Source organism: Pseudophryne corroboree, chromosome 11 (assembly GCF_028390025.1).
Source record: "Pseudophryne corroboree isolate aPseCor3 chromosome 11, aPseCor3.hap2, whole genome shotgun sequence".
In the NCBI taxonomy this organism is placed as follows: domain Eukaryota; kingdom Metazoa; phylum Chordata; class Amphibia; order Anura; family Myobatrachidae; genus Pseudophryne; species Pseudophryne corroboree.
The window spans coordinates 172,654,503-172,669,053 of NC_086454.1; the positions used below are offsets into that span (position 1 = coordinate 172,654,503).

Genomic DNA, 14,551 nt, shown 5'->3' on the forward strand with positions numbered 1-14,551 from the left:
TAAGGAATTGACAGATATTCTGGAGTCAGAAGCTGAATCCAAGAAGGTCAGGTTTCCTGCCAGCTATAATCCTAATCCTAAAGTCTTGGGATTTCGGTGGCAGGGTAAAACAAAAGGTAAAAATTATTTGAAACAAACCCAGTACAATAAGTCTGGTAAAAAAAGGAAGCAGTGGGCCACTAGAGGGCCAGCTTCCAAATCAGAACAGAAACCATCAGCCTGATGGTGCGGGCCTCCACTTGGGGGACTCCAAGGTAGGGGGCCATCTTCTTCAGTTTGCACACATATTGCAGCAGTCGACAACAGACGCTTGGGTGCAAGAAGTGGTATCTCTGGGTTATGTTTTCCCTTTCAAGAAGCAGCCTCCTCGAAGGTTTTTTTGTACCAGCCCGTCTCACAGAGAGGTGAAGGCCAGGGCCCTGCAATAAGCAGTTCAGGAATTGCTTCAGTCCGGGGTAATTATTCCAGTACCCCAGGCACAATGAGGGAGGGGTTTTTACTCCAACCTATTTTTGGTCCAGAAGCCAAATGGGTCGTTTCGGCCCATCCTCAATCTCAAAATGTTAAACAAATACATTTGGGTCCCAAGGTTCCACTTGGAGACATTACGCTCCATAGTTTTGGCCATGGAACCAGGGGATTACATGGTATCTCTGGATATACAGGATGCTTATCTGCATGTGCCGACAGCATTGTCCCATCAGTGTTACCTCAGGTTCGCTATCCTCCAGCAACATTTTCAGTTCCAGGCCTTACCCTTTGGGTTAGCCACAGCCCCCAGAGTATTTACCAAGATCATGGTGGTTATGGCAGCTTATCTCCACAAGCAGGGGATAAGAATCTTTCCATACCTCGACGATCTTTTAATCCTGGCACAATCCCAGGAATTGCTCTTGAGCCATCTCCAACAGACAATAACTTGTCTACAGAAGCACGGATGGCTCATAAATTGGGCAAAGTCGTCTCTGATTCCGTCACAACGGATGATTCACTTAGGGGCTGTATTGGATTCAAGACTGCAGAAAATATCTTTACCTGTGGAAAAGATATCCAAGGTGCAGTTAATGACTCGGGATTTGTTGCACAGTTAAACAATATCAGTTCACACGGCAATGCGAGTGATGGGATTGATGGTGTCAACATTCGACATGGTGGAATATGCACAATTCCACTCAAGACCTTTGCAACATTTGATTCTGACCAAATGGAATGGAGTGCATCAGACAATAAAGAAACAAATGATGGTACTCCCGGTAAAGGTAAAAAGGTCATTAGCCTGGTGGCTACAGATATCCCATCTAGACAAGGGGAGACACTTTTGGATATCAGATTGGGAGATCCTGACAACAGATGCCAGTCGTCAGGGCTGGGGAGCAGTGTCCGGGAAATCATGGTTCCAGGGACAATGGACCCCAGAAAAAAGTTGCCTGCCAATAAATCTGTTGGAACTCCGGGCCATATACATGCCACTGATTCAGGCAAATCACATTCTGCAAGGAAAACCAGTCCAGATCCGCTCGGACAATGCAACGGCAGTAGCGTACCTCAACCATCAGGGAGGAACTCGCAGGCAAAGAGCAATGAAGGAGGTAAGTCACATACTAAAGTGGGCAGAACTCCATCTTCCAGCATTATCCGCAGTGTTCATTCCAGGAGTCCTAAACTGGGAAGCGGACTTTCTCAGTCGACACACCATTCGAGCAACCGAATGGGCTCTACACCCGGAAGTATTTCAGACTCTAGTAGACAAGTGGAGGTTGATAGAGATAGATCTCATGGCGTCCCGTCTGAACAACAAAGTACCGTTATACGGGTCAAGAACAAAAAACCCTGGAGCAATCCTGGTGGATGCTCTGTCGGTGAAATGGGAATTTCATCTGGCTTATCTGTTTCCTCCAATCGTTCTGATACCCAGGGTGGTGAGGAAAATAAAACGAGCAAAGGGTGCAGTGATTCTAATAGTTCCGGCTTGGCCCAGAAGGCATTGGTACATAGATCTGCAGAGGATGTCGATGGATGCTCCAATTCTGCTCCCTCAACGTCCAGATCTACTGATGCAGGGTCCTTGTTATCACAAGCATCTGGATCGGCTGTCTTTGACGGCGTGGGTGTTGAAACCTCTATCCTGAAGTCAAGAGGTTTTTCACAACAGGTAATTCAAACAATGCTTAGAGCAAGGAAAGCCTCCTCAGCTCGCATTTATCACCGAATATGGCAAGCCTATATTCATTGGCGCAGTGAAAGAAAGATGGATCCAAAATCTTTCAGAGTATACAGAATCTTAGATTTCGTTCAGGCAGGAATGGATAAGGGTTTGAAGGTGGCTTCCTTGAGAGTTCAAGTTTCAGCATTGACTGTATGGTTTCAAAAGGAAATTGCTACTTTACAAGATGTGTGTACTTTTTTCCAGGGAATGCTGCGCATTCAACCACCTTTTGTTCCTCCTGCAGTACCTTGGGATTTAAGTCTGGTCCTCAAAGCCCTTCAAGGGGCTCTGTTTGAACCACTTAAGAAAGTGGATCTTAAATAGTTAACAGCTAAAGTACTATTTCTACTGACTATGGCATCAGCTAGAAGAGTATCAGATTTAGGAGCACTGTCGTGTAAGTCTCCTTTTCTGATATTTTATCCAGATAAAGCAGTTCTCAGAACTAAGTCTGGTTATCTTCTGAAGGTGGTATCTAAATTCCACCTTAATGAAGAAATTGTAATCCCGGCTTTCCAGGTATCGGGACTGTCTGCGGGAGAAGCGTCGCTGGACGTAGTCCTTGCATTAAGAATCTACGTAGATCATACCAGTGCCATCAGAAAGACAGATTTTCTCTTCATTCTATACGGATTTCACAAGAGGGGATGGCCTGCTACTAAACAGACGCTAGCAAGATGGCTTCGAATGACGATTTCAGAAGCATATTCTCGAGCTGATCTCCCTGTTCCGGCTAATGTCTCTGCTCACTCTACATGTAAGGTAGGTCCTTCATGGGCAGCACAACATGGTGCTTCAGCAGAACAGATATGTAAGGCAGCCACATGGTCTTCCAGTAACACATTCATTAGACATTATGCCTTGGATACCTTTGCCTCTCATGACGCTGAATTCGGGCGAAAGGTTCTCCTGTCTAATCGGGAGCGTCCCCACCACTAAAAATTGCTTTGGGAAGTCCCAATGTTATCCTGTGGATAACCTGTGGACCCTGCCGGAGAAATATACGTTATGGTAAGAACTTACTGTTGATAACGGTATTTCTCCTATGTCAACAGGTTTCCTCAGGGATCCCACCCTGACGCACCTGATTTGAGAATCTTTATACTCACTAACCTCTTCCCTCTTGCGTGGAAGGGTGAGCATGTGTGTTCTTCTCCCCTGAATATGGTTCTACATAATGCTCCTGCCTAAATGCTTTGGAAACAACTGATTTGACTGAGTCGGTGGGCGGGATTATATGGATGAGCCTGGTGCATCCTGGGAGGCCATAAAGCTTGTGATCGTTTGGTGCCAATCCACTGTCGCTCCAGCATATCCCAATGTTATCCTGTGGAAACCTGTGTACATAGGAGAAATATCGTTATCAACGGTAAGTTCTTACCATAACGTATATTTTCTTTTCACTCTGGAGGCAAGGCTAAAAATATATAGTAATAACCCCAGTGTAACAGAAATATATTGTAATGCCCCCAATTTAATAAAAATACATATTAATGCCTCCCATTATAACAGGAATATATATTAAAGTAGTATCCCCGGTATAACAGAAATATATAGTAGTGCCCCACATTACAATATAAATATATAGTAATGCCCCATAATAATAGACATATATAGTGGTGTCCCATATTACAAAAGAAATATATAGTAATGCCCCCATAATAATAGACATATATAGTAGTGTCCCACATTACAATAGAAATACATAGTAATGCCCCCATAATAATAGACATATATATAGTAGTGTGCCACATTACAATAGAAATACATAGTAATGCCCCCATAATAATAGACATATATATAGTAGTGTCCACATTACAAAATAAATATATAGTAATGCTCCCATAATAATAGAAATATATAGTAGTGTACCACATTACAATAGAAATACATAGTAATGCCCCCCATAATAATAGACATATATAGTAGTGTCCACATTACAAAAGAAATATATAGTAATGCCCCATAATAATAGAAATATATAGTAGTGTACCACATTACAATAGAAATACATAGTAATGCCCCTATAATAATAGACATATATAGTAGTGTACCACATTACAATAGAAATACATAGTAATGCCCTCATAATAATAGACATATATAGTAGTGTCCACATTACAAAGGAATTATAAAGTAATGCTCCCATAATAAAAGACATATATAGTAGTGTCCCACATTACAATAGAAATGCATAGTAATGCCCCCATAATAATAGACATATATAGTAGCAGTGTCGGACTGAGGCATGGAGGGCCCACCGGGGGAATGCAGTGGCAAAGGCCCATGCTTAGGGGTGTGGCCAGCTGCCACAGAGGCTTGGCTAACAAGGTATGGGCCCCATGATAAATATATATAGTAAATACTGCTAGTGCATGCATGAAAATGTACCAGATTAATAACTGCAATGTACTGTAGATAATATGTATAATGTACAATTCAAGTGCACAGTCGGGACCTGATCCATAGAGGAGGAGGTGGGGCCTGAGGCAGTGGGGCCCACCGGTGGTTTCCCCTGTACCCCTGTGGGCCAGTCCAACCCTGTATAGTAGTGTCCCACATTACAATAGAAATACATAGTAATCCTTCAGGTGCATTTTGACAAACTCCAGGCGGGTTGCCATGTGCTTTTTACTAAGGAGTGGGTTCTGTCTGGCCACTCTTCTATACAGGCCTGTTTAGTGGATTGCTGCAGAAATGTTTATCCTTCTGGAAGGTTCTCCTCTCGCCACAGAGGAATGCTGTAGCTCTGACAGAGTGACCATCGGGTTCTTGGTCCCTTCCCTGACTAGGGCCCTTCTCCCCTGATCGCTCAGTTTAGACGGCCGGCCAGCTCTAGGAAGAGTCCCGGTGGTTCCGAACTTCTTCCATTTACAGATGATGGAGGCCACTGTGCTCATTGGGACCTTCAAAGCAGCAGATATTTTTTTGTACCCTTGCCCAGATTTGTGCCTCGAGACAATCCTGTCTTGGATGTCTACAGACAATTCCTTTGACATCATGCTTGGTTTGTGCTCAGACGTGCACTGTCAAGTGTGGGACATTATATAGACAGGTGTGTGCCTTTCCAAATAATGTCCAATCAACTGAATTTACCACAGGTGGACTCCAATTAAGCTGTAGGAACATCTCAAGGATGATCAATGGAAACAGGATGCACCTGAGCTAAATTTTGAGCTTCATGGCAGAGACTGTGAATACTTATGTACATGTGATTTTAGTTTTTCATTTTTAATAAATTTGCAAAAATATAAAAAAAACTTTTTTCACATTGTCATTATGGGATATTGTGTGTAGAATTTTGAGGGAAAAAATAATTTATTCCATTTCGGAATAAGGCTGTAACATAATAAAAAAGTTAACTGCTGTGAATACTTTCCGGATGCAGTGTGTGTGTGTGTGTGTGTGTGTGTGTGTGTGTGTGTGTGTGTGTGTGTGTGTGTGTGTGTGTGTATATATATATATATATATATATGTATATATATAAAATATACTGTAGTATAGTAGTCTGTATATTAGGTATTTTGTGCTGCAAAATAGAGATAAACATATAAAGCAAAAAGAGTAATTTAATATCTGAGAACGTTTTGTGCCAATTTGCAAGCATTACAATACAGCAAATAAAATCCATCTACGACCGTTTCTCACATGTAGTTTGTAACTTTTTCCTTGTCCTTTATAGATGCTGTCTGTCTGCTGCCTCCTACTCTCTATCCTTCTGGTTCCCAGCATGCAGCAAGAAAGTGAGGATCCAAACACATTCACGGTAATCCACACATACTGTATTTTACAAGCATTACACTGTAAGTAAGGGTATAAGGAGTTTATCATAATGGGGTTTGTGTGGCGGTTTAAAGCTGCAGCACATCACCAGGGGCCCGGGTACTGAAGAAAAAATAGTGGCAAATACTATGTGCTGCATCAGGAAGTGATGCCACTTGCATCAGCAGCTGGACATTAGTTACTCCCCAAAAGGCGCAGACCTGAGTAATCAGTACCCTCTTAACCACCTCTCAGTGCCACTGCACACCACTGGTAATTTACCGCACAAGGAAAATAGACTATAATTGAATAGCCAAATGTTAAAGCCTGAGGCTACCACCCTTTTCTCTAATTGTATCCAACCCTATGTCACTATAAATGGTTTCCACATAATAAAATATGTATTAAACTATGGAACAAAAATGTTTATCCTTGGGTAGTAAATGGTGTTTCTTAATTGCTTATGTCTCAAAAGTATGGAAAATGAACATATAAAGCTGCACAAACATGATCACAAAAAAATTAGAAGCGAGTAGCATTTTGAGATTTACGATTATACACTACATCACTTTCACGAATCAGCCCCCAGATGTTGTCTCCTATCATGTTCTTGTTATACTGTCATTGGTAGCAGCGTTCAGACTGCAGTATATCCTGGTGGAACCACTCGCCTTGCTCATCCAAGCTTGCTTCCATGGTCTCCTTGAATTTCTCAAGATGAGCATCAAGAATATGGACTTTGAGGGACATCCTGCACTCCATTTTGCCGAAGTTCTTCACCAAATTCCCAAACAACTGCACATAGTTTTTGGTAGTTGGTTGATATTTTGAAGCCTCGAACCATTGAGATAAAGCTGGTCTCATTCTGAGCAAGCATCTTTGTGAATTGCTTGCACTGCAGGACCTTCTTAATCTGTGGTTAAACAAAAACACCACGTTTTACCTTTACCTCAGACAGCTTAGGGAAGAAGCCTTGAAGATATTTGAAGGCTGCTGAATCCTTATCTAGAGATCTAACTTTTTTTTCCATAAGTCCCAACTTGATGTGTAGTGGAGACATCGGCACCTTCCTTGAGTGATCCAGTAGCTCCCCACTTGAGGTTATATCTCCCCACACAGAACTCTGCGTGCTGTGGCCAGTGTCCTCTGTTGTAGTGCGCCTTGGTGTCCCTGCTGTCTCAAAGTCAGAAAACTTGGTAAAACCACGGATGTGGATGAATGCTATGTCCAGGCGGCGGCTGTTGATATACACTCAGCTGATCCCCAGTGAGTTTACCATTCCCCCAGACTCCCAACAGTATGAAGCAGCATTTGGAGGTACAGTCAGTGTTATTGGGTTTCCTTCTGGCAGAGTGAGACTGCTCTGCAGCCCCTGCATTGCAGTCCTACTGACATATCAGAAATGTCCTGGAGAATAAGAACATTTCAGAATATCTCTGTCCAGGTCACAAAAGCATAGTTTGTGGGGATTAACTGGAATTTTCTATAGTCTTGGGGCATAGCTAATTAGGAAATAACACTTTAAACACAAGGACAAATACAAATATAACATTTGCTACACAGTGTTATTTACCAGTTCTAAATACATTTGTTACACAGTGTTATTTACCAGTTATAAATACATTTTTACGCTATAACTGACATTTGTATTCATGCTTGGTAGAATTCATCTACATCGCTAATATGGTCAATGTACCTGGTGATAATGTCAAATATTACCTTTAAACATAAGCTATTTACTATTACGGACTAAGTACGCTATTTGCGTACTGAGTACCGTAGGGGTACGCACTTAGCGTAACAGACGCTAAGCCGTGGGCGCGACGCACGAGCAATGCGTACGCTCACGGTTTCACGCTTTGTACCAAGCACGCTATAGGCATACCGAGTACCGTACTGCTACGCTATTGGTGTAGCGGACGCTGCGCTGTGAGAGTGAGACACGAGCGGCGCAGACGCTCACAGAATGATACACAGTAAACCTTATTAATAAAACACAGTATGAATATGCTTATACTCTAAACCTTAGTAGTCAAATACTACAATGATGTAACGCTTAAAAACCTTAACTATGTGTATGCTGTTTGAGCGATTGAGACGCTAAGAAAAGCCCTTTGTGGAGAAGTGAAAACACAAGACCTGGTTTGGATTTAAAAACCACAGCGGTTCTAACACCGCCGTGGATGGTTTAGAGAAAAGGGGAAAAAACACAATACAAGTTATACACTACAAACTAACATCAAAATCTAACACAATAACAGAGAATAATATGAACAATAACAAACAAGAGTGAACAAATTGAAACGAATGGCGAACAGAATGGATAACAAAATGGCTACAGAGAACAATACATACGTGGGGATGATTCGCAAGCGCGTCCTGGATCCAGCCCTCAGCATTCAGAGAGCCTTCAGAGAGAGTGAGTGTCTGGCCAGGCAATGGTGATCTTTATATACACAACATACATTCACAATACAATGGTCCCTATAATCTCATTGTTCATTGGACACAGGAATGTGTCTCCACATTATAGCAAAGGTCATAGGTGGATTTGAACAGGTGGGCTGTGTCTTTCCCCAACTGCTCAGGTGGGAGGTATCCTCTGGATTCCCGCCGCATGTGTAATTTACAGCAAATACAATATATGTTCATAAACTACTTTTGCACATAACTATACGCAGGAGCGAGCGATCCTTTCCTAACCAACACCGAAATGTTATCCTAAAAATATCCTACAGCTGGATACTAGACACCACCTTTCAACCTTTATCTGACCCTTCCTATCATGCAAAGAGGAATCTCTCTGTCCAGGAACCGTTTAAACTAAACATACTCGCTGACATTGTCTAGGGGAATATAAGCTATAAAACACACTATATGGGTTAAATATGCTACGATCGAGCCGCACGCTAGATGCTCACAAACTCTGCAGTAAATACACATCTCATGCGCACGAGACGCTGTAGCGTCCCCTACGCAACTTGCGGGTATGTGCACTGATAAAGCTAAATATTTATCTTATTAAAAACCCTTTAAGAGGTCTAAGAACATTGTACGCTATTGACGTATGGAGTACCGTAAGGGTACGCACGTTGCGTAACAATCGCTTAGCCGTGGTCGAGATGCTCAAGCGTCACGTTCGCTCACGGCCAAGAGATCACAGGCAGGCACGCTATTGGCTGCTGACTAACGTAATGGTTCGCTATAGCGTAGCGGACGCTCGGGACCACGAGGAGATCACCAGCGGCGCAGACGCTCACAATGTTAAACCTTTATATCTAAACCATAAACAATGTAATATGCAGTAAAACCTTAGTGTAGAGATAGGGTGTAGATGCAACACAGTGTAACCTTATTAACTTAAAAGCTGTTCGAGCGTCACCGACGCTCTGAGAATACTTAACACTATAAGAAATACACAACTACCGGGCTTAGGGTCTAACGCCTTATATGAATGTTATACTTGCAAAAAGAATAATACAATACAAGTCATACACTACAATATAACACAGACTAACTAACCAGATAACTACACAGGAAATACAATACAATTACGTTTAAGGGAAAATGAGAGAGAAAGAGGAGGAGAGGGAGAGAGAGAGATATGGCTCACAATAACAAGAAAAACAATATGATTGCAGAGAAAACTTACGCACAAAGGGAACGATCGCATGCGCCTCGATATCCAGCTCCCGATTATCAGCAATGAGAACCGTTGAAGAGAGTGAGCTGGATATGGTCGGCTTGTCTATTTATGCCCCACACACAATACAATTCAATGGTCCCTACAATCTCATTGTTCATTGGACACAGGAATTCGTCTTCGCATTATAACAAGAGGTCATAGGTCGATTCATACAGGTGGGCTGTGACTACTTCCAACTGCTCAGGTGGGTGGGAAACTAGGTTTCCCGCCGCATGGATAAGTAAGTGCAAATAATAGTAAATGGACATAAACTTCTTATGTCCATAACTATTCGCACGAGCGATTAATTCGCTTCAAACCAACACCGGAATATTGCTAATTAAATACTCTTCCGATGGATACTAAACACCACTGTATAATCCTTGTCTGACCCTTTGTATCAGACAAAGAGGGATCTCTCTGTCCATGAACATGCTACATTAACTAAACTTTCAGAATCTAATAAAAGGGACCATGATCTACAAAATACATTATATAGTGAAAATATGTAACGATTGAGTCGCACGCTACGAACACATAAACTCTACCGTAAATGCGCATACCGTGCGCCTGCGGGTGCACGTAACAGCGGGTATGCGCACGCACGGGAGAGCGCACACATGCGCAGCGCGGACCTGAATGAGGTGCAAATATGGTAGTGTGCATCGTGATATTTTTCTGACTTTGACAGTCCACCCTTTGGCAGTCAACAATATCTGCCACTTCCTAAAACATTTCAAAACGAGAAAAATATATGTCAGGTGTAAATACATTTCCATGGTTGGGAAAGGGAGGAGGGAAGAAGGTTTGAAAAGGATATGACCTAGTGAGATAGCAGAAGCATGTGTGTATGAATCCATGTTTGGGGGGGTCATGTATCATCGTGCCGTACGTGTTGTAAATCAAGCTTCGAGGTATTGCGAAGTATACATTTGAATTCCTTCTTATCCCGTGGTACGGGTCTGTGGATGGGCTGTCAAACTTTACCGAGCTCTTTTCGGAGTTTGGTTGCAACAAAAATGGGGGAGCACATTTTAGTTGATGATACATGAATGGGGAAATATGTGATTGCTGATATCTGTGCCTGTATTCCCTATCGACTATGTGTTCATTACCTGAAGGTTGTAGAGATGAAGATAAAGAACACTTATGGTAAATGCAGTGGTATTCTATGTCAGGTAAATGAACATTTGTCGGTTGAAGTCTTGTTCGGTGTCTGTTGAATGCCGTCTTCTTTGTGCTTTTGCCCAAAAGGTGCAAGCAAAAAGCTTTGTCAATGTCCATAGACTTACAAAAGTGTTGGGCTAGCGTAAATTTAAAATTTCTAGGGAGACTGGGGGTCTATGGCATAGTTCATCAAATATCTGTGTATAAGGTTGTCAAAACTTCTTCTTTAATCCATCCGTTGTCTGTATACAGGATCATCAAATTCCTCGTCCAAGTGGGTCTTTTTACCTTGGAGAAAACGGAAAAACAGGTGAAAGAAACGGACCGTATAATCGCATTTTCATCACATCATTGTTTCTACCGTTGGGTCATAAATCAAATCCATTGGAATTACAATTTCCTCACTCCTTAGACTCATTACCCTGGTACTACGTTTGCACTTCATTAAAGCCTGACCGCATCTAAATATCAAGCCAATGGATATGACAACACCTAAGATACATAGAAGAAACTTCCCAACATCCATTATGACTCCTTGAGCCCATTCTCCTAAACCAGAGAACCAATTTCGCGGGTTCAACCATGACACCCAACCAGTCAGCTCATTACCCACAGCAGCAAGAGTGAGATTGTGTCTCCTGCGAAATTCCCACTTTAATTGGAGAATATCGTCCATCTTTTGGTCTATGACCTCGACCGGGTCCTCGGTACTATTCGTAATATATGTGCAGCATTTCACGCCGTACTGCGTTGCCAGTGTGACACAATATCCGCCTGTCACTGCCGTGAGATAATTGAGAATCATTCTATGCTGAACCAGTTCTGTTTTATAAGCTTGAAGTTCTCTTCCAGTATACCTAAACGTGTCATCATACATTTCTGTGATATTGTCTAACAAATTTGCGAGCGCAGATATGTATTTATAATTCAACACTCCTCTGGCGGTGCGAGTGATGTCTAACGCAAGTAGAAACTGAATCCCAGTGGATTCATGGATCATGTCAGAGGCCGGATGCTCTGTTCTTTCTATCAGGTGCCGTTTAACTACGTGCTCGTAATGAGTATGAGTATAAGGAGCTTGGGCAACACGGTGTATATCTTTCATTTTGGCATGTGATACAGTCATTACCTCAGGCAGTACTTTTCCAATATAACACAATCCTTCAGCGTTTGGGGCAAGCCACTTATACGCCTTCCTCCCGCATATGAAATATGCATCATCGGGGAGAACATATGGGACGGAGTAGGACATAACCATATTACACATTTTCCATGTGAAATCTCCTAACCCTAATTCTCCCATCTGTCTAGTACACGTACCAGTTTGTACGATATGTGCACAGTATCCTGGTGATACCTCTCCAACTCTCATAATCCTACTTCCTAGGGCAGGCATTCCCAACCGCGGTCCTCAAGGCACACCAACAGTGCAGGTTTTACTGATATCCAGGCTTCAGCACAGATGGTTAAATCAAAATAACTAAGGTACTAATTAAGTCACCTGTGTTCAAGCCTGGATATCACTAAAACCAGGACTGTTAGTGTGCCTTGAGGACCGCGGTTGGGAAACACTGTCCTAGGGTATACCTATATCGGAAATATTTTCCACTACCAGCTATGTGGCGTATAAGTTCTGTATCTGTCGGCATTCTATCTGCTCTATATGAAAAGGTCATGGTTTGGTTACTCCATGACACTTCCCAATTTCCCGGCTTTCGGGGATTGGAAATGTTAAAACATATTAGGGATCTATCCACATGATATTGGTGGAGCTTCAAACTAGGAGGACTGGAGATATTAAACCTCCTGTCCACCGGTCTCCCACCCTTTAGCTCAAGTACCTCCCCTACCGTCAAAGGAAATGGTACTAGTCCTGATTTGCTATGACCTTGAGGTACTTGAGAGCATACCCAACAATCTGTTTGATTTAACACACTATCCACTAACGAGTGATAGTCACTCAATGGATGCCGGTCCATGTGGATATTAAAACTGGATTGGCATTTCTTAATGCACCCATCCTCAACTACATTGTCACAGAGCCTACAGATACAGTTTTCTTCAGCTAACAATCCTTCACAATTCCTTCTATTGTCAATGCTATCGGATCGTTTTCTGATACTCGCCTTTACTTGTTGGTTAAGTTGTTCTTGGAAAACTACGCCTCCATCTTTGTCATCAGAACCCATTCCAGAACCTCTCTCGACCTCCATGGTACTCTCGCCGGAACAGACTGCTCTGGTCAACATCATGGTCAACAGGAAAATCCGGATCACAGTCTCTTGGGGCAAGTCCATCTTATAGGAAGAAACGGAGAAGAATGAGAAGGGGAAAAAAAATAATTGAGGGAGAGGGGATGGGAAGTGGAGAAAAACAATAAAAGGGAACAGGGAATCGACAACTGCTTTTGATCTTATGATTTTCAATGCTCAGGTGCCGCCTCAGTCCTCTTGGAACAGACACTCCAGTGATACAATTTCCTCTACCGTCTGTTCCTTATCACGGGACCTCTCTGGATCAGCAACCTTCTTACAGTGGGACGAATGAACCCAAGTCTCTCTCTCGGCAACCTTCAATGCTGTAGTGCTAGTCAATAAGACTTGGTATGGTCCTTCCCATCTGTCAATAAGGCAACCTGAGCGTAGAAAATTCCGTATCATTACATAATCCCCAGGTTCAATGTCATGACAATTACTATCTGGTAAATCAGGAATCACCAACTTCAAATAATCATTTTGATTCCTTAGCTGTTTACTCATGTTAACCAGGTACTTTACAGTCACTTCATTGTTACACTTCAAATCATCCTGAGGGTTAATCATAACATGTGGTTGTCGACCAAACAAGATTTCAAAGAGAGACAGATTAAGAGGGGACCTGGGAGTGGTTCTGATGCTGTACAGTACAATGGGTAAAGCTTCTGGCCATGTCAATCCTGTCTCTGCCATAACTTTGCTCAGTTTATTTTTAATAGTGCTGTTCACTCTTTCCACCTTCGCACTCGCCTGTGGACGGTATGGAGTGTGCAGCTTGCTATCAATTCCCATCAACTTACACATTCCTTGAAAGACATCACCTGTAAAATGGGTACCCCTATCACTTTCGATTATTCCAGGGATACCATATCTACATACAAATTCCTGCACAATTTTCTTAGCAGTAAACATAGCGGTATTTGTGGCCGCAGGAAATGCTTCGACCCAATTTGAGAATACATCTATACAAACAAGTACATATTTCAAATTTCGACAAGGGGGTAATTGAATAAAGTCAATCTGTATTACCTGAAAAGGACCGCCTGTAGGTGGGATATGAGATGGTTCTGTTGGTATTGCCTTTCCGATATTCTTTCTCAGGCAGGTAAGGCATGACATTGCTCTCTTACTCGCATGAGATGAAAATCCTGGGGCGCACCAATATGCTCTTACCAACTTGCACATTCCTTCCTTGCCCAGATGAGTCAGCCCGTGTGCTGCCTCAGCTAAACATGGAAGATATGCTCTGGGGGCCACTGGTTTACCTTGTCCATCCGTCCAGAGTCCTGAGGACTCCTGGCCATATCCCTTTGCCTTCCAGACTGCCTTTTCCTGTGTGGAACACAAATTTTGCATTTCACACAACTTCTGTGTGTTGATGGTATTAAATACCATCAATTGTGTGGTGTCTGTCTGTCTGGGGGTACCAGCTGCTAACTTAGCTGCTTCGTCTGCTCGGCTGTTACCAAGTGATAC

At 42.6% G+C, this 14,551-nt stretch overlaps 1 protein-coding gene across 1 annotated transcript in view; it reads left to right on the top strand.

Annotated features, from left to right (window-relative positions):
* The window catches only part of EFEMP2 (EGF containing fibulin extracellular matrix protein 2), a 127,645-nt gene that overhangs the window by 36,797 nt on the left and 76,297 nt on the right, over positions 1-14,551 (top strand). The window contains exon 2 of the mRNA XM_063945083.1: positions 5,889-5,972. Within this exon, the coding sequence (XP_063801153.1) occupies positions 5,889-5,972 (84 nt within the window). The remainder of the gene's footprint in view (positions 1-5,888; positions 5,973-14,551) is intronic.